The following is a 19,335-nucleotide window of genomic DNA, read 5'->3' as shown; positions in this document are numbered from 1 at the left end:
CACCTGTCTGTCTGCAGGTGCATCTACCGACCAGCTGAGGATGGAAGGGAGTGGCACACACACACACACACACACACACACACACACAAACACACACACACACACTCGCAAACACAGTCTCACGGTGTGTGTGTGTGTGTGTGTGTGTGTGTGTGTGTGTGTGTGTGAGAGAGAGAGAGAGAGAGAGAGAGAGAGAGTGTGTGTGTGTGTGGTGAATCGGTTGTTACCGGGAGGAAGGCTCCGGCCGGCTCTGCAGGAGGAGAAGAAGCAGCCTGTCTGTCTCTCTGTCTTTATCCCTGCTCAGCTCAGCTATGCTCAGTTCGGCTCGGTTCGGTTCAGTTCGGCTCGGCTCGGCTCGGCTCGGTTCAGGTTCTCCTCCTCGGGACGGATCCGGGTCCAGCTGCAGGTTCTTCAGCAGAAGCAGAAAATCCGCAGGACTGAGGCTGAGCTCCGGTTCTTTGCGGCCACATCCAGACTGTCAGGCTCGAGAGACCACCACACTCTGGACTTCCGGGTGGTTCTTTCAAAATAAAACATCCTGTTACTGGTTGACCTCCATCTTCAGAGACCTGTGAGTGAAGTCACAGAGACCACAGACAGGTGTAGCAGGCTGTGGTTGTGGTCTCTGCTGAGCCTGTGGGGTTGGTTGCGTAAGGAGGCGTTGGGATGAGGACGCTCTGGATCAGGGTCCGAGTCTTCATGTGGATTTAAAATGTGTGTGTGTGTGTGTGTGTGTGTGTGTGTGTTGCAGGTTCCCTCCAAGCGGCAACCTCCGGTCTAAAAATGTTGTCTAATGCGTAAGTGTTAAAAGCTGCAGTTCATCGAGGATCCGCTTGAGGCTGGCTCCAGAAGTACCGGAAGTCACATACACATGAATGGGAGAAAGCCGATCTTTACATCAGAAACAAACATGTTTACAGCATGGTACAAAAGATGAGTGTAGTCTGGATAGCTCAGATCTCGATGTCCTCTCACTGTGAGGGGGGTGAATTTTCTTTGGCAATTTTGAAGATATTGACATTACGAGTCTTCCAATGAGAGGCACAGCTGACTGTGGGAACACTGCAGCTGTTGGCTAGGAGGCCTCTTTACGTCACACTGGCTCGACAGAAGCAATATGGCTCCCGCCGACGATTGGTCTCAAAACAGCTCTTCAGAAACAGATGGGTGACGTCACGGATACTACGTCCATATTTTATACAGTCTATGGTTCCCTCATGTGCTCACACTCAGGTTCTCTCTCTATTAGATTTAAAGATGTGTTTCTGGGCCTCTGTGATGCCGAGTAAACACACCAGGGGCGTGTCCAGAGCTTTTTGACCGGAGTGGCCCAACTGAGGTTCTCACATAGGCAGGGGTGGCCAGTGCATTTACAAATAAATAACATTTACCCTTTCTGTCTTCACATCCTACTTTCATTAAAGTATTAAACAGTTATATTCCCTTTGACTAAAAAAAAAAACATGACAAAGTGGCATAAATCTTCTAAGCTTAATTCTTTAAGGACTTACAAAATATGTTTTTTCAAAGTCATATTTGAGGGCACTAATAAAAAAATCTACTGTCAGCCTTTTAACTCATCCCAAATTATAGATTTTAACAGAAACCCCACCTCTGAGAAGGCAAACAGCCAATCATAGTTTATGATTTTGGGGTGGCCCCTGGGGTGGCCAATTGGATTTCAAGGGGTGCCAGTGCCACCCTTTGCCACCCCTCTGTACACGCCACTCACACACGCAACACACTCCTTGTTCATGTGAACCTTTAGATGCGGAGGTTCCGAGTCTGTTTAAACTGCTCTTTTATTTTGAAGGTGTGTGTACTCCTCTTCCTGTCTGCTCACCTTTCTGTCAGAGAGAACAGGAGGATGAGCTCAGGTTGGGAGGAAGAATCAGACTCTGATGACCTCTGAGGCTGCAGAGAGAGACGTCTCTATCTCATTATTACAAATGTTACATAATAATATTTATTATATATGATTTAAACACAGAGATTAGATCCTGTCATCCTCCATGAGATCAAACCAGGAGCAGGTCTGATGGTTCAAAGCATGTGTTCACTGTGAACCATCCTCTCAGTAATAAAGGCATGTTTATCATTATTATTATTATTATTATTATTATTATTATTATTATTATTATTATTATTATAAACTCAGAGAAGTTCATGGTCAGGGTTTGTTTAATAGAGTTACTGACAGAGCAGAACACAGAGCTTTACAGGACCAACAGCAAGCAGATATAACACATCACAATGTTTTTAAAATATAAGATACAGATCAATAATAATAATGAAAATAATAGTATTGGTAATAATAACAATAAATAATAATAGCTATAGGCTATTGATAATATTTATAACAATGATATATTGCTGTAGCCTTTTTTGTTTATTCTTCTTATTATCTAATTATTATTATTATACAAATAAATTATAATTAAAATTATAATAAAAGAAGAACAAGAAGCAGAAAAAAAAGAAGAAGGAGAACATGGAGGATATAATAAATAAAGTCAGTAGACGTGTGCTTATCACTCTGTGTTATTCTCTGATGTTAACGCTGCAGAAACATCAGATTGATCTCCCTCACACTGATCAGCTGATCACGCTAGTAAGACCTGACAGAGAGCGCCCTCTGCTGTCCACCACCAGCTGTTACACCAGCTCATCATCATGTTCAGTCCTGATTAGGATCAGGCTGCACCTCAGACACTAACAGTTTAAAACACACAAATCAATAACTAATATAATCAATAACTAACATGATCAATAACTAACATGATCAATGACATCACAAAGGTGAGACCAGACTGAGGGATCCTCCTCCACACACCTCATGAGGGATCAGGACTGAGAGATCCTCCTCCACACACCTCATGAGGGATCAGGACTGAGAGATCCTCCTTCACACACCTCATGAGGGATCAGGACTGAGGGATCCTCCTACACACACTCATGAGGGATCAGGACTGAGGGATCCTCCTACACACACCTCATGAGGGATCAGGACTGAGGGATCCTCCTACACACACCTCATGAGGGATCAGGACTGAGGGATCCTCCTACACACACCTCATGAGGAATCAGCACTGAGGGATCCTCCTACACACACCTTATGATCAGGACTTTAATAAGGCACCAAAGTTATTACAGGTGAACCTTCTACAGGGCCTGTAGGGGCCCAGCAGGGGGCGCACACGTCACTACAGATCATCAGTCCCAATGAAAGCTGTGAAGAAAACATTATAAACAGTTTAAAGGATGAAGATTACAGAAGAGGAGCAATGATCTGAACATGATCACATCGGAAGGAGAGAATTATCACTATCAATGCTGGAAGTTGTGAGGAAGGGGGGGCAAGGGGCCCCAAAATCAGTCAGACCGCCCCTGCCCCCCCCCAAAAAATCAGTCAGACCGCCCCTGCCCCCTCCTCCTCCCCCTGAGCTACACACACTTAGCTCACCGATCAGCAGTCGGTGACTGAACTGACAACACGAGAGAGGAGAAGGGAGGGGAGGAGGAGTAGGAGAGGAAGAGGGGGAGAGATTCAGCCAGCAAAGAGGAAGAGGAGGAGGGGGTCCCTGTGATGAATTGTGTGATTCTTCAGGTGGAGGAAACGTCTCAGTGAGGAACAGACCTCCTCAGACCTGGACCTACAGGATATCCTCTGACCAGTGAGGTCTGTACTCAGCTTCTTTAAACCTCTCTCTCTCTCTCTCCTCTCTCTCTCTCTCTCCTCTCTCTCTCTCCGCTCTCTCTCTCTCTCTCTCAGTGTACCGTGTTTTCAGATTATACAGGACTTCGTTGAATTTTCTTCTTTATTAAATAAAAACAAACGCACCCTCTGTCTCCGGGGGGCGGGGTCAGGGCGGGACACGCGGCTCGCGCCGGTTCACCTCGCCTCAAACAAACAACCCGCGCCGCGCGTGACCGTGAATCCCTGATCAATGAGACTGATCAGTTAGTGAGTCTGAGACAAAATGATCTCTGCAGCTGAGAGGGACCGACTCAGAGAAACTTTACTTTGATATAAACTTTATTAAAGTGTAATAATGTGTAATAACCTTTAATAACCTGATGTACCTGCAGCTCTCTGCAGAGAATCATCTCGAGCTTAGCTTCAGACTCCTCCTCCTCACTCTCTGATCTCTGTTCAGGTTTTAACTTTCATTATTTTACCTGTTTGTTTTTATATTGTTGACTGAGAAACTTAACACTTTCTTTTGACTTCCTCTGAATATCAGCTGTGATCAGAGCTGTATTGATCCAGACTGGCTCAGTGACATAATGAAGGATGTTAACAGATTGTGGATGACATGGTGACCCAAACTAAACATCCTCACTGACATAACAGAATAATCTCTCTGTGATCCTCTCTGACTCAAAAGATAACTCATGTGAGTACAGTAAGAGAGATCTCTAGATGAGCTGATCTTTAGGACACTGATCAGACCTCTGCTGATGAAGAGGAGGAGAAACTTTTAACTACTGGACATTAACAACCGTCAGAGGACGAGGCTGAAGTGTTGGAGTCTGATGTTTGAGTCTGATATTGGAGTATGATGTTTGAGTCTGATGTTGGAGTCTGATGTGGGAAACAGTGGCAGAGGTTTCAGGATGTTTGTGAAACGCTCGACTGACATGAAGGAATCTCCTCCGATTAAACCTGACCGTGACCCCCGGTGCATGCTGGGAGCTCTCTGAGACTCACTCACCTCTGAAAATTCAGAGTCTGCTTCATGTGCAGGGCCACAGAGACTCAGGAGGTTTGAGATCATTGATGTGTGTGTATGTGTGTGGTGTGTGTTGTGTGTGTGTGGTGTGTGTGTGTGTGTGTGTGTGTATGTGTGTGTGTGTGTGTGTGCGTGTGCCGCGCGCGTGTGTGTGTGTGTGTGTTAGCAGCTTTGTTAGCATTAAACTGACTGAAAGTTTCATGCAGATTTGAAATCTAAGAGGTCCCAGGTCCTGACATTCTAACAGACTGATGTTAAGCTAACAGCTCATCACCTGAAGTCAGGGAGAGTTAGCATCAGCGCAGACTCTGTAGAGAGAAACGTTGAACATGTTGAGTGTTCTGAGATTTGTTGACCAATCACAGCGAGCGAGCTGTGACTGAGGCTCAGTAGACTGTGTCCTCGTGGAGCGAGAGGTCACCCGTCAGTCTCCAGGTAACGTATCTACAGAAGTCACTTCTCTTTGTTTACTTTATGCCCTTAGTTTATTCCTCCTGCTGTTGCTCTCCATACAAACTGTTTCTCCTGCTGACACCTGATTAGTCGATAAAACACAGACAACAGACAGAGACCAGAACCCTCTTTAGACTGAAACCCGGCCCTGAGATCAGAGTCTGTAGTTTATAGAGAATCTATGAATGATGAATGTGTGTGTGTGTGTGTTTGTGTGTGTGTGTGTGTGTGTGTGTGTGTGTGTGTGTGTGTGGTGTGTGTGTATCATTGATCGTCTATCAGCTGGTCTCTGTTCAAACAGAGACTCTACTTTCGTTCACACGTTCAGAAACACAAACGTCAGACTGTCTGCAGCTCTTTGAGAAACAGAGACGTCCTGTTTTCCTCTGTGAAGGTTCAGGACTAACTCAGGTCCACCTCCAGCTAACTGAACTGGCCTTAGACTGGACTCAAAGTAAGGTCTAACAGTCGACTGTTTGTTTATCACTTATTTAAACAGGTACGACATGAAAACACAGAAAACTACCAACATTAAACAAATTCTAAAGAAATAACTAAAAACTCATTAGAGCTGATTTATCTGAGTTTTATTCCTGAGCTAATGAAACACACAGGTAAGCTAACCTCAGTTAGCCATTAGCTTTTGTTTTTCACACTGTTTCTTATATTATCACATTTACCTTATATTTATCTCCTGATGCTTCTAAACAAGATACTGCTCCACTGATGACCTGTTCGTTAGCTCGTTAGCTAATGTGAGCATGGTAACACATCTCAAACAGTCTGACCCTTCAGGTGCTTTTAGATGAACCGGGACATTTTAGTTGGTTGTTGTTGTTGTTGTTGTTGTTGTTGTGAGCGAGGTTATCGTTAGCTGTTTGTGGAAGCATTGTTAGCTTAAACGCTATTAGCAGAGAGAGCAAGTTTTTCTGGAGCAGCAGAAACTTTAGCTTTATGTAACTTAAAAAGCTTGACCCATGGGGGTTTGTTAACCAGATTGTGTTTGTAGAAATAAGAAAAGTATCTGGAAATCCTCAAACGCTCTGAACAAGAGACAGGAACACGCTGACGTCATGTGACTCACGGCGGCAACAACAACCAATCACAACGCAGAGATCCACATCAGATTGAACACAAAAACAAAGTGTTTCACTAGCTTTACAGCCGTGTAAGGTGTGTGTGTGTGTGTGTGTGTGTGTGTGTGTGTGTGTGTGTGTGTGTGTGTGTGTGTGTGTGTGTGAGCAGCATATTTTCACTGTGACAGCAGGAACACTCACACTCTGCTGCGTGTTTGCTCTGAAAACACTGTCCGGTTGTTTCTCTCGTCCAGCCGTCACACCGTGAGCTCACAGTCTGACAGCAGCAGATAACTGACAGAGCTGTCACACTGAGCATGCTCAGTGACCACAGGAGTCTGATCCAGAACCTTCCAGTCTGCTCTCCAGGTCTTATAACAGACAGGACTCAGGAGTTTAAAGTCTGAAACCTCTGAGGGTCTGTTAGTGAGTGCTCGATCAGCTGACTTCCTGTAGTTTTATCACACCTGTGTTCACCTGTGGTTATCAGCTCAGCTCAGATAACTAAAAGGGGAGGAGCTTCAGACACAGAGGAAGGTTTAAGGTAAAAAAACTCTGTTTCTGGTTTCTGAGGTCAAACATGTGGAGCGGGTCACATGAGGGCTCACTGCTCATCGCACACACATGATGCTTTTATCTCCATGTGTTTGAACTGTTAATACTTCAACACACACACACACACACACACACACACACACACACACACACACACACACAGCTGTGAAATCATGTGATGTGGAGGTTAGATATTATTCAGGTAAACATCATCAGTGTTTGAACTCAGACTCTGAATGTGAAGACTTCTGATGACGTCCGTTTTGTCTCTGTCTCAGCAGGATGAGTGACGTCGGTTGTCCTCAGCATCCTCCTCCATCTCCAAGGTAACAGGCCTGTCACCAGGATGTGGTTCCCGCAGCGATGAGCCTCCAGCCTTCATCCTCCCGCCCCGCAACGCCCGGGTCGCCCTTGGGGGAGATGCCCGGCTGGAGGGGAAGGTAAGAGACGCTCTGCTAGTCCATCATTAGCTTGTGTTCAAAAAAAGAAGTAACAGGTTGTTACAGGTTCATCCTCTGGGGAGCAGGAACGTGATCACGTGAGAGGAGGGCCGGTGCATTCAGGGAAAGTCTGATCTGCAGGACACAAAAGACTAAGAAGGGAACAAAGGAAACAAGGAAACAGAATAATGCAGAAGGATACAAGAGAGGACACAATGACATGAGAGGGGGAACAAGAGAGGAGAGGAGACAAGGGTGTGAGAACAGCAGGACTAATGTCTGCCTCATGACTGTCTGCTCCCCAAAGAGAGGCAGTCGACCAAAAACACTTTCACTCTAATCCAGAGTCTGTGCTTTTTTCTGGAGGATCAGTCGCTGGGCTCTTATTCTGGAGGATCAGTCACTGTGCTCTTATTCTGGAGGATCAGTCAATGTGCATATATTCTGAAGGATCAGTCACTGTGCTCTTATTCTGGAGGATCAGTCACTGGGCTTTTATTCTTAAGGGTCTGTCACTTTGCTTTTATTCTGGAGGATCAGTTACTGTGCTCTTATTCTGGAGGATCAGTCACTGTGCTCTTATTGTGAAGGATCAGTCGCTGTGCTCTTATTCTGGAGGATCAGTCACTGGGCTTTATTCTTAAGGGTCTGTCACTGTGCTTTTATTCTGGAGGATCAGTTACTGTGCTCTTATTCTGGAGGATCAGTCACTGTGCTCTTATTGTGAAGGATCAGTCACTGTGCTCTTATTGTGAAGGATCAGTCACTTTGCTCTTATTCTGGAGGACCAGTCTCTGTGCATTGTCCAAACTTCGGCCGTGTATTTCATCTCCCCCTCTCGATTCGACCCTGTAATCAGTCTGTATGATAAACAGCAACATGTATCAGCTGTAGATTAACATAACACGCTCTGAATCGCTGTGGAAAAGTAAACAGAGATCGTAACAGGGTTGAGAATTGCTGCGCGTCACGGACACAACGCCGCACAATTATGTCGTGCTCATGTCTGCGTCAGCCCCTGCTGTGTAGGGGCGACGCAGAAGTGTATATAAGCCTTTATTCTGAAGGATCAGTCACTTTGCTTTAGTTCTGAAGGATCATTCACTGTGCTCTTATTCTGGAGGATCAGTCACTGTGCTTATTCTGGAGGATCAGTAATTGTTTACTCCAGGTGTCAGCTCCCTTTCATTTGAAGCAGAGGATATGTCACCTCCCTCCTCAGGTGTAAACTGAACCCTGACAGGTGAGACCTGGAGGTGGAACATTTAACCCTCAGGCTCCTTGCGCTGACATATATCTAAAATCCCATAGCACCTAAACGCACCGTCTGATCATCAGAACAGATCTGTGAAGAAAAACATGAAGATTGATGGAGCTGCAAGGGCTCATGGGAGTCGATGCAGCTGCACGCCACATGCTGCACACCCCACACACACACACACACACACACACACATACACACACGCGGTTCTTGTTTTTCTTTAGTCTCAAATAAAGACGTGGTCATTAAATAGAAGTTGAAACCTGCAGTGAGGGACAGTCTGAGCTCGTCTGTCTCGAGTTCTCTCGTCTCTGAGTGTTTTGAAGGAAAGAGGAACTTCCTGGACTTGACAGTTTTAATTATCAAACCAGATGCTGCCGCCTGTTTCCTCGTGTCCTCACTGTGCCTCTGATTATCCACATGACGTCTCACATGGTTTCAAACACTAAACATGTCAGCAGAGACAGAAGGTGAGAGAACCATGGAGGAGACAGATTTAAGGATCCGCACTGACTTCAGATCAGACCTCAGACAGACGAGCAGAGTTCACAGCTCGTCTATAGTTCAGTTTCCTCAGTTGTTTGTAGTTTACTTGGTTTAAGAACTGATTGTATAAAATCAAAAGTCATGATGATGACAATGATGATGATGATGATGATGATGATGATGATGTCGTGTTGCAGGTACGCGGTCATCCTGAGCCTCAGGTCACATGGTCAGAGAGGGAAAGGCCTGTGATTGGTGGAGGGCGCTGCGTCCTGGAGCAAGGTGGGCGGGGCAACTTCAGTCTGGTGGTGGGCGGAGTCACAGAGGAGGACCTGGGTCGCTACACCTGTCAAGCAACCAATCAGGCGGGGAGCCGGCGGTTACCGTAGAGATCCTTCTGGAAGGTACAAACTCCGCCCCCTAACCGTCCCTTTAACCCAAAACCATCTACAATGTCAACAGGCAGAGGGGACATGTGACTGACTCCTTCACTCAGATTAGTTTGCATGTAATGGTCGTCCCTGGTGTCTCTTTTTCTGTCTAAAATTAATCACTGTTGTTATTTAGCTTTGACCAATCAGAACCATTCCATTCTGTTCTCCTTTGATGTGTTCCATTCTATTCTCCTCTCTGCAGATTGATTTGATATTATGTGTTTGATCAGGTGTCCCTGGTGTTTATTTCTATTGTTATGGTGTTTCAGCCAATCAGAATCAAGAATTTAACACAGCCGGGTAATAACCAAGGCGGCAACCTCCAGTCTAAAAATACGAGAACAATACGGAAGGTGCTCAAAACTCCAGTTCATCGAGGATCCGCTTGAGGCTGGCTGAGAAGTACCGGAAACCACATACACACCAATTCAAAAAAGCAGATCTTTACAGCAGAAATAAACATGTTTACAGCCTGGTTCAAAAAACGAGTGTAGTCTGGATAATTAATTCTCTGATCGGCACCAGTGTTAATTTTGGCGGCTATTTTAGATTAGTCTTAGTCTTAGTCTTTAGACAACAATGCGTGTTAGTTTAAGTCACATTTTAGTCTTTTCAGCCCTTTATAGTTTTAGTCTAGTTTTAGTCAGCGGAAACTCAAAACATTTAGTCTTTGATTTCTGCCGAAACATCTTCACTCTTTAAATAATTCATGTAGTCGGTCAGATGTCGGTATTAGGGTTATCCAAGTGTTAAAATTGTCAACATTTCACTCCTTTAACACTTTTGCTTGTTGTAAGATCTTAAGTTAAATAATTCAGCCTGTCCTGCTAAAATCAAAAGAAAACAATCTGATGTGATCACTGTGACTGTATTTTGATTCTCTTGATTCACAGAAAAATGCATGAAAGGGCTGTATCGCACATTTACGTAGTCCCTGAATGTACCTGGCAAGTGACAGGCGCACAGGACAGACTGTCGCTTCATGGCACTCTGAAATGCATCTGCATCTTTGATGACAAGGAGTGGATCAAAACTTACTTAACGTGTGATATATCACCAAACTGGAACAAATCAAGCTGTAGACGCGGAGGTTTTTTACGGTAATAGCGGGCAACAACAGCAAACATCAAATATTAAACAGTGAAATATTAAAATCCTCAATGAAGATGAGACAGATGCATGGAGGCGGGGAGAGCTGGTTCACACAGCACACCTGTGCAGCTAGTGACCAAGCTAACACTGAGCCCCCTTGATAATAACTCAGCCTATCACAGGAAGGCAGCACTTTTATTTCTAAAGATTAGACGCACAGCGGGGGAAAATATGGATTTTTAATGTCGACAATCCCCCACTAAAGTTTTCGCCTCGTCATCGTCTCGTCAACGAAATCAAAACATATTTCGTCAGAGTTTTATTATCAGTGATGCACTTAAGCTCATCATAGTCTCATTTTCGTCATGAAAAAATGAGTCGTTGACGAACATTTATCGTCATAATTTCGTTTACGAAATTAACACTGATCGGCACACACTGTATGGGGGGTGAATTTTTCATAAAGCAGCAATTTCAAAGATATTGAGATTACGATTCTTCCAATGAGAGGCACAGCTGACCTCATTGGCAGGCGGGAACACTGTAGCTGTTGGCTAGGAGGCTCAAAGCATGCCTCTTTACCCTCACAATGGATGACAGCAGCATTATAGCTGCCGCCGCTGATTGGCCTCAAAACAGCGCTTCAGAAACAGATGGGTGACGTCACGGATACTACGTCCATATATTATACAGTCTATTGTAACAACCTGCTGTAAACAGGTGAGTTGAATAGTGAGTGAGTACAGTTGTCATGAAGAGAGAAATGAGCTATAGAGACCCAAACTGTTTTTGTAACAGGCTGTAAACATGTTTATTTCTGCTGGAACATTTTAACATGGGGCTCTATGGGGACTGACTCACTGCAGGAGACACACTCTAGTGGACACTGGAGGGACTGCAGGAGGCAGACTCTAGTGGACACTGGAAGAACTGCAGGAGACACACTCTAGTGGACACTGCAGGAACTGCAGGATACACACTCTAGTGGCCATGAGGGGAACTGCAGTTTATCTTATCATTGATCTGATATCAGTGATGTGTAACCAAGCGGCAACCTCTGGTCTCAAACGATGAAGCCCATGCGAAAGTGTTATAAACTGCAACACATCGAAAATCCGCTTGAGGCTGGCTGCAGAAACACCGGAAACCACATAGACATGAATGGGAAAAAGACGATCTTTGCAGCATTAATAAACATGTTTACAGCCTGGTTCAAAAACGGCTTGGCCCTACGAAGCTAATGTCTCTATCAGCACACACTGTACGGGGGGGGGGGTGAATTTTTTTCTAATGTGACGGTTATAAGATATTAAGATTACGAGTTTTTGCCCAAATAAGGACATGACTGACATGACTGCCGGTCGGGAACACATAGCTGTTGGCTAGGAGGCTTACACTACGTCATTACTCTGCCCGGTTGAGTCCGCATTTCCAATATGGCTTCTGCCGTCGATTGGTTTCAAACAGCTCTCAGGAACAGATGGGTGATGTCATGGATATTACGTCCATATTTTATACAGTCTTTGTGTTTAACCCTCTGTAGGTTCGTCTCAGTCCAGCTCTTAGCAGTGTTTGTTTCTAACAGCAGTCAGCCATTAGAGCTTCTGTTTCCAAACATGACTTCACATATATAAAAAACCGTGTGTGTGTGTGTGTGTGTGTGTGTGTGTGTGTGTGTGTGTGTGTGTGTGTGTGCGTGCGTGCGTGCGTACGTGCGTACGTGCGTGCGTGCGTGCGTGCGTGCGTGTGTGTGTGTTTTACTGGCTCGTAAACAGCTCCACAGCAGCTTCCTGTTTTTTAAACACTAACAGACTCAGTTGGAGTTTTTCACACTCAGTTAAACTAAAGTAGACAAACAGAAGCTTCAGCAGGTCGAGGGTTAGAGCTCACGTTCATCACAGCAGGACTCCAGCACCTGCTCAGATCCACAGCTCACCTCTCATACCTTTAAACCTTCAGTCCTGCCTCTTATAAATTACTTTATATCTTAATGATTTAACCCGTCGTGTTTCAGAGCTTTAGAGGAAACTCTTAACCAGCTCATTAAACATGTGATGAGCAGCTCCATGAAAACACCTCCATCCTCACTCCTCTGTCAGGAAGACGACCTTTAACCTTCATTTAAATCATTCAGACACGTTGAGTTGAGCCTACATCCTGCGTGACTTTCATCAAGACATTTATAAAGAATTATTTGATAAGTTAATGAACCCTGAATGAGTTATTAAACCACAGAGCATATTGATTTAAATGTTGATTTCCGAGGAAACACAAAGTCACATTTCTGATTTCTGATATCTGTCAGCTGCTGCTCACATGAAGTTTGTGGTCTCTGCTGAAACACTTCAGCTTCGATGACTCAAACTCTGCTCCTCTGTAACACTGCCATGTTTTTCCACCTGCAGAGCGCTCAGGGAAGAAATACGGCCTCCCGTCCTCCATGAAAACAGGGTGAGATCTTTTTTCCATCTTCAGGTTGTGATGACCCCAGAGTCGTTACTCCACGTCTGAGATTTGGACTCATAGTCGACCCAGAAATTCCTCTCAGAGAAAACAGAGCGGACGCACGTCACCAGAAACTTCAGCTCATGTTCAGAGTGAACACGTCTCGCTTTGCAGCTCAGGGTGGTGTTTGTATTTAACTCCAGAGTTCCTCACTCCTGATTTCTTCTCCCCTACATTCAGATTTAATCAGTGATTCAAGGACAACTCTTCTGTTTGTCTATTATGAAGTCAATAAATTAGCCTTCTGATAGAGTGACAGGTTAATGTGAGCATCGTCAGGTAGCATGAATATACACACACTATCCCTCCATTACTGCGAATGAGACCAAAACTACATTTCCCATGATTCCAGGTGTCGCTCTGCGGTCCAGCAGCAGCGAGCAGGCCGAGTATCTGGGGCGAGAGTCCGCCCAAGTTCATCACCAAACCCAGCCGAGTGCTCGCCAATATGGGACAGACGGGAAAGTTCTCAGCCAAAACCACAGGACGACCTCCGCCACAGGTCACATGGTACAAGGTGGGCTGAGCTTCACTGATGACTCTATGAGGTGACAGACTGTAGAGGGTCTGTCTCTGATTGAACCATGATCTCTGCTGTCTGAAGAAGGAAACACACGCTGGAGTTTAATCTGAGTGTGTCACAGCCATCATGATGTTCTCCATGTTCTCTGTGTTCTCCTTGTTCTCCATGTTCTATCCAAAACTCCGTGCAGCTCTAACACCTGTCCCTCCTCATGCAGAGGCGTCTCTTTTACCTGTGGTTGGTTTCATGAATCACCTTCGGGTCACGTCTGTGTGTTTTCAGGGGAGGCGGCGCTTCAGTCAGGTGGGCGTGTCCGTGTGTACGAGCGCTCTGGTCTGCATTTTCTGGAGCTCCAGGACGTGTGTGTAGAGGATGAAGGAAGTTACACATGTCTGGTAAACAACAGTGCTGGAACTGCAACTGCCACCGCCATGCTCAGTGTCCAGGGTGAGTCGACCATTCAGAGCTCACGACGAGTTTAACGAGCTGATGAAGGAGAATCATCAAATACGCTCACACTGCATCAGAGTGATAACGTCTGTCCTGTGTCTCCTCACAGGTGCTCCTGAAGCTGTCTCCAGGTGAGTCCAGTCACACACCTGACTCTGATACTTCACTTATTGTCGGACACGATCAGATAAAGTCATGTCAGCTGGTAAGATCCTGTTTCAAGGACGCCAAGACACAGATCCAGTCTGAGGGTTTCCTTCAGGGGACACTGAGGAGGCAGCGAGCTGTAAAACACGTCATGTTTCTGGGTCTGCGTGTTTTACTGGTCCCAGCTCACTTTGGTGAGTCAGGTGGACTCCACCTATAAGCTTACATCAGGCTGTGAAAACGCTGAAGAGACACAAACGTAAACAAACCTTTCAGGTGTCTTTACATAAAGTCCAGTCCACAGGGAGGACCCTCAGCTGCACAGACACCCCCCCTGCTCTGACATGCTCCTGTTAGGTCTCTTATATTTACATAACAAGTAATCAGCTGACACAACAGCAGGTTAATGTTCATGTTTCATCTCCTGTAGGATACAGGAAAGAGTCTGAATCCACACAGTGACCCAGTATCACTTCATTGATAAATCTCAACAGTAACACTTAGTCTGAGTTATAGTCTTTAGTTAATGTGGTCTCCTCCTGCAGGACACTCCTCCCAGCTCAGACCTCCCAGCCCAGCAGAGGACCGGACAGAGGACCGGGCTGCTCCCAATGCTCCCAGTGCTCCCAGTGCTCCCAGTCCTCAGGCTCAGCAGCAAAGACACAGGGAGGACCACCAGCAGAGCGGCCCGTCTCAGCCCAGCAGGAGGGGGAAGCCTCCTGTACAGCCCCCTCCTGTGGCTGAGAGGAGAAGTGCAGCTCCTCAGGTCAATGTCTGATGACTGTGATGCATGATGGTTATGACTGTGTGTAATTTCTACCCTCAGTGTGTATCAGAGTGTGCTATAGACCCCCTGTGAGACCACTGAGCTCACGTCAGGAGGTCAAACACAAATAGAAGAGAAAAATAATAACGAATCGACTCTAAACTCACATCAGACAAAAAGGAACCAGAGTCCTGATGAAACACCTGAGGTCAACATGAACTACAACTCCCACGATGCATTTCAGCACAGAAAGAGTTTAAAAGGTTAAACATGCGAGTAATTCTCAAACCACAGCTGAGTTTTACTTTATGTAGCTCTCATCAGCCCCCCTGACCGTCCTCAGGAAAAAACTCATGCTGAGGCTCATGGGTAATGTAGTGTTTCATTACCAGCTGAAAGACTGAGCTCAGTATCACTGGAGAGGTTGTTTTAAAAACAAGCCACATACATAAAACACTCCCTCCTCTGGCCTGCTCATTATATCCTCAGACCTGCAGTATCACCTGGACCTCTATGGCTTTTTTCAAAAACGGCCTGCTACATACTACCTACTAATGTAGTAGGCAGTAGGTACTGCTTGCTACATACTGCTTTGAATTTAGTATGTAGTATGACTGTTCTGCTCAATCTGTGTTGCAGTACGCTGTGCCAGATGTCACTGAATTTCCGGTTTCGGAATGTGGAAGTAAACAACGGCCAAGCTGATCGCAAAACTGCTTCTTTAGCATTAATTTATAATTAAAAAATTTAAGAATTTGTTTATATGGAATTTAATGATTTTCACAGCACCTAAAAACCTAAAAAGTTCCCCCGTCAAAAAAAGAAGAGAAAAGAAAAAGCGAAACGAGCGCTGTGCACACTTTCCCGAATCAGTAGACATCCGGGGAGTTTTGGCTTACTGCAGATTTTGCTCTTGTTCACATACTACTTACTGAATACAGAATTTTGGCCGAATCAGTATTTACTACTAGTATAGTAGGCGGTTTTGAAAACAGCCAATATCTCTGATAACTGACCCTATGACATCACAGCATGATAAACACACACACACACGCACGCAGGCACGCACGCACGCACGCACACACACACACACACACACACACACACACACCTGTAATAAAGGTGCTGCTCTGATTAAAGCACACAGCATACAGAGGCTGTTATAACCATAGACTGAGCGCAAACTACCGCTGATGGAACTGTAATGGAGTAATAGGTACCAAATTATATTTATTCATGTCACTAAAAGAGTAAAATATAATTTGAATGTATTTTTTTTTTAACAAACTTAACTTTATAATTGATTTGGTCACTTTAAGAAGTTTAATTAAGTTTATGTTGTTTAAAAACACACTAAATTACCCTGTGTTCAGTGTTTCCTTCCCAGGTGTTCACTGTTAAAGGCAAAGGAAACACTGACGTCAGCAGAACGTTAGTGCGACACTAGCTCGGAGCTAACGTTAGCATTAGCCCGTTAGCCTCTCTGAGAAGCCAACATCTGTTAGCCGTTCTGACCAGAGACTGTTGGAGAAGCTAACATGTTTCATATTCAGTTACCAAACGAGTTATTTTAATGTTCACATGAATTCAATATTTTAATATATCACCAATCACATCTAAATCACCTCTGTCTGTCTGCAGGTCCAGACCGTCGTCAGTCCTGATCCAGCTCAGACCGGTTCGGTCCAGAAGTCAGTGAGCGGCTCAGACGGCGGCAGGTACAGTATCAGACCTAACTTCGTCCAGCCTGAACTTATAATCAGTTTAGGTGTACCTGTGTGATGACGGTACAAGTGAGCACAGCTGCTGATGAGTCATAATATAACTCATTTTAATGAGAGGACAGCTCAGCAGAGTATCTTCACTTTAATATAATGATATATTTAGGCTAAAGTTGAACTTTTCTGTCGCTTAAGACTGTTTTCTTTTTCATATTATTTGATAATAATAGTAATATTATTATTATTATTATCCGTCTTTGATTATTGTTATTACTACCATATTATTATTATTATTATTTTCTATTATTTTATTTTAGTTATTAATGCTTGTATTATTATAATCACCATTATGATTATTATCATCATAGTTATTATTATGATTATTGCCTGTTTGGCAGACAGCCGGTGCTCGTGGAAGCCTCTGGGTCTGATGAGTAGTATCTGTGTTTCAGGGCAGTGAGGAGGTCTGTGTCAGGGTCCATCCTGAGGTTCGAGGCAGTTCCTCTGGACCAGGAGGCCACAGAGGGAGCTCAGGTCACATTTACCTGCCAAGGTGATTCTAACCTTTGAATCAGTCGCCGAGAGGTTTGAAAAGAAAGTGTGTGTGTATTTACTCACAACTTGTCACCGAGTCCTTCAGACTGAACCATCCTTAGACCTGATGTGTAACCCAGCATGCACTGAGCCTGCTGACTTATGAGGCCCTGTGAGGTGTGTTTTTACCTCCCTGTGAGGTTTATGAACCAACCTCTGATGTGACTTATGAAATAAACCATGTGTAGTGACCTATGTCAGCCTGTAGGGGTCCCTGTTGTCTCTGTAACAACGCTGCCCTCTGTCCTGCTCTCAGTTTCCTCCCTCACTGTTGCCACGGTGACATGGTTGAAGGATGTCGGTCCAGTACGGATGGGTCCGGGTCTGCAGCAGAGACAGGACAGGACCCGTCTGACCCTCACCATGGAGAGAGTGAGACAGGTGGACCAGGGGACGTACAGGTGTCAGCTGATCACTGCAGACGGACTCACTGTGGACTCGGCCACATGGACCCTCAGAGTGAATAGTACGTGTGTGTGTGTGTGTGTGTGTGTGTGTGTGTGTGTGTGTGTGTGTGACCCCGTGATAAGTGCGTTGGATCGATTCCTCCACTAGGCGGCAGCAGACTGTGAGCACAGAGTTCATCCTCCTGTAACCTACTGCAGCTCTAAACAGAGAATCACACATTTTGGACACTTTGACTTATCGAATATAAAACTACGAGGAGCAGAAGCAGGAGAAGCTCTCTGAAGATGTAGATTAGAGGCTGTTTGAATAACATATAAAACTGTATAAATGAATCATCAGAGTGTGTGTGCAGAGAGCAGCTCAGTGTTTGCTCCTGAGGTGAAGCAGAGCAGAGTCACACACAGAGGAAACACGCTGCACATGTAGAGCTTGATAATAAGATCATCAAGACATCACCGAACACTCCTCCTCTTGGTCTGAACAGATGCAAACTGAACGCTGGAAACGTGAATAAAACAGAGAGAGAATAATCTGAAAGAAGTGAGTAAGGAGACAGGGAGAGAGAGAGAGAAAGAGAGAGAGAGAGAGAGATAGAGAGAAAGAGGGAGGGAGAGAGGGAGAGAGAGAGAGAGAGAGAGGGCTCTGGTGTCGCACGACCGTTTAAACAAATATGAGTGCTGGGAACCATATAAAGACAAAACATGCTGCTGCACTGATCCACACACACACACACACACACACACACACACGCACTCACACACACACACACACACACACACGCACACACACACACACACACAACCCAAGAAGGACATTGATGGGGAATCCACTGTTTGTATCCATGGGTGTGTGTGTGCGTGAGTGCATGTGTGCGCGTGTGTGTGTGTGTCGGGGGACTCTGCAGTGTTTCTGAAGCTTCAGAGCATCGTGTCTTTATCTACCTTTAGAAACAGAGAGCAGACGTTAATGTTTGTCAGAGCTGAGTTAACTCAGTGAGAGTTTCAGGTGAAGCACGGGATGTTTCCTCTCCTCGTCTTGTTCCTCTTGTTCTTGTTGTTCATCATGTTTATGTCTCAGAGCATTAAAGGTTTGATCCTGTGACTATCATGAGCCTTATAGATGAGCGGATGGAGTTCTCTGACCGATTGATCAGCTGACATTAAATCTGTGTTTGGTCTGGACTGCTTGTTTATCAGCTGACCTCGTCTCTCTTACTGTTTACAAATAACTCCATCAGCCAACATTACAAAGCAGAGCTAAGTCAAAGCTAAGTGGCTAATATTAGCTTGTTCCCTCAGAGTGTTTTGATTCCAGATGTTGAACAGGTGTGTTCCTGAGTTACCCTGACAGATCTCTGGCTCTGGCTTTGATTTATGTTAATCACAAAGTATCAGCCTGTAGTCTAGAAAATAAACCCTGTGGTGAAGTGTGAAAAACTGCAGTTCCCCCAGTGTCCACTAGAGGTGGTGTCCTGCAGTGACTCTGGTTTTGGTCTCCACCACCTCCGGAGGGAAGCATAATACTGTAATATGATTATATTTATATTACTATGATGAGCTCCACAGAGTTCATCAGCTCTTCTCTGTCTGCTGTTTGACGCTCGGCAGGTACAGTGAAGCTGCTTTATCCCAGCAGACAGTGAAAGCAGCCTCAGTCAGCCAATCACTCACAGCAAACGATCATCACAGCTT

At 45.1% G+C, this 19,335-nt stretch overlaps 2 protein-coding genes across 2 annotated transcripts in view; one reads left to right on the top strand and one right to left on the bottom strand.

Annotated features, from left to right (window-relative positions):
• The window catches only part of LOC117820578 (bone morphogenetic protein receptor type-2-like), a 19,045-nt gene extending 18,326 nt beyond the window's left edge, over positions 1 to 719 (bottom strand). The window contains exon 1 of the mRNA XM_034694395.1: positions 228 to 719. The gene's annotated coding sequence lies outside the window, so the exon portion shown is untranslated. The remainder of the gene's footprint in view (positions 1 to 227) is intronic.
• Positions 1 to 19,335, top strand: part of mylka (myosin, light chain kinase a) — a 54,692-nt gene that overhangs the window by 2,636 nt on the left and 32,721 nt on the right. The window contains 11 exon segments of the mRNA XM_034694013.1: positions 305 to 514; positions 7,108 to 7,257; positions 9,202 to 9,379; positions 9,382 to 9,408; positions 13,388 to 13,552; positions 13,841 to 13,953; positions 14,118 to 14,349; positions 14,701 to 14,921; positions 16,563 to 16,639; positions 17,095 to 17,195; positions 17,493 to 17,702. Of these exon segments, the coding sequence (XP_034549904.1) occupies positions 305 to 514; positions 7,108 to 7,257; positions 9,202 to 9,379; positions 9,382 to 9,408; positions 13,388 to 13,552; positions 13,841 to 13,953; positions 14,118 to 14,349; positions 14,701 to 14,921; positions 16,563 to 16,639; positions 17,095 to 17,195; positions 17,493 to 17,702 (1,684 nt within the window).

The sequence above is a fragment of the Notolabrus celidotus genome, chromosome 10 (genome assembly GCF_009762535.1).
Source record: "Notolabrus celidotus isolate fNotCel1 chromosome 10, fNotCel1.pri, whole genome shotgun sequence".
Classification (NCBI taxonomy): domain Eukaryota; kingdom Metazoa; phylum Chordata; class Actinopteri; order Labriformes; family Labridae; genus Notolabrus; species Notolabrus celidotus.
This window is presented reverse-complemented; position numbering and strand designations above follow the sequence as displayed.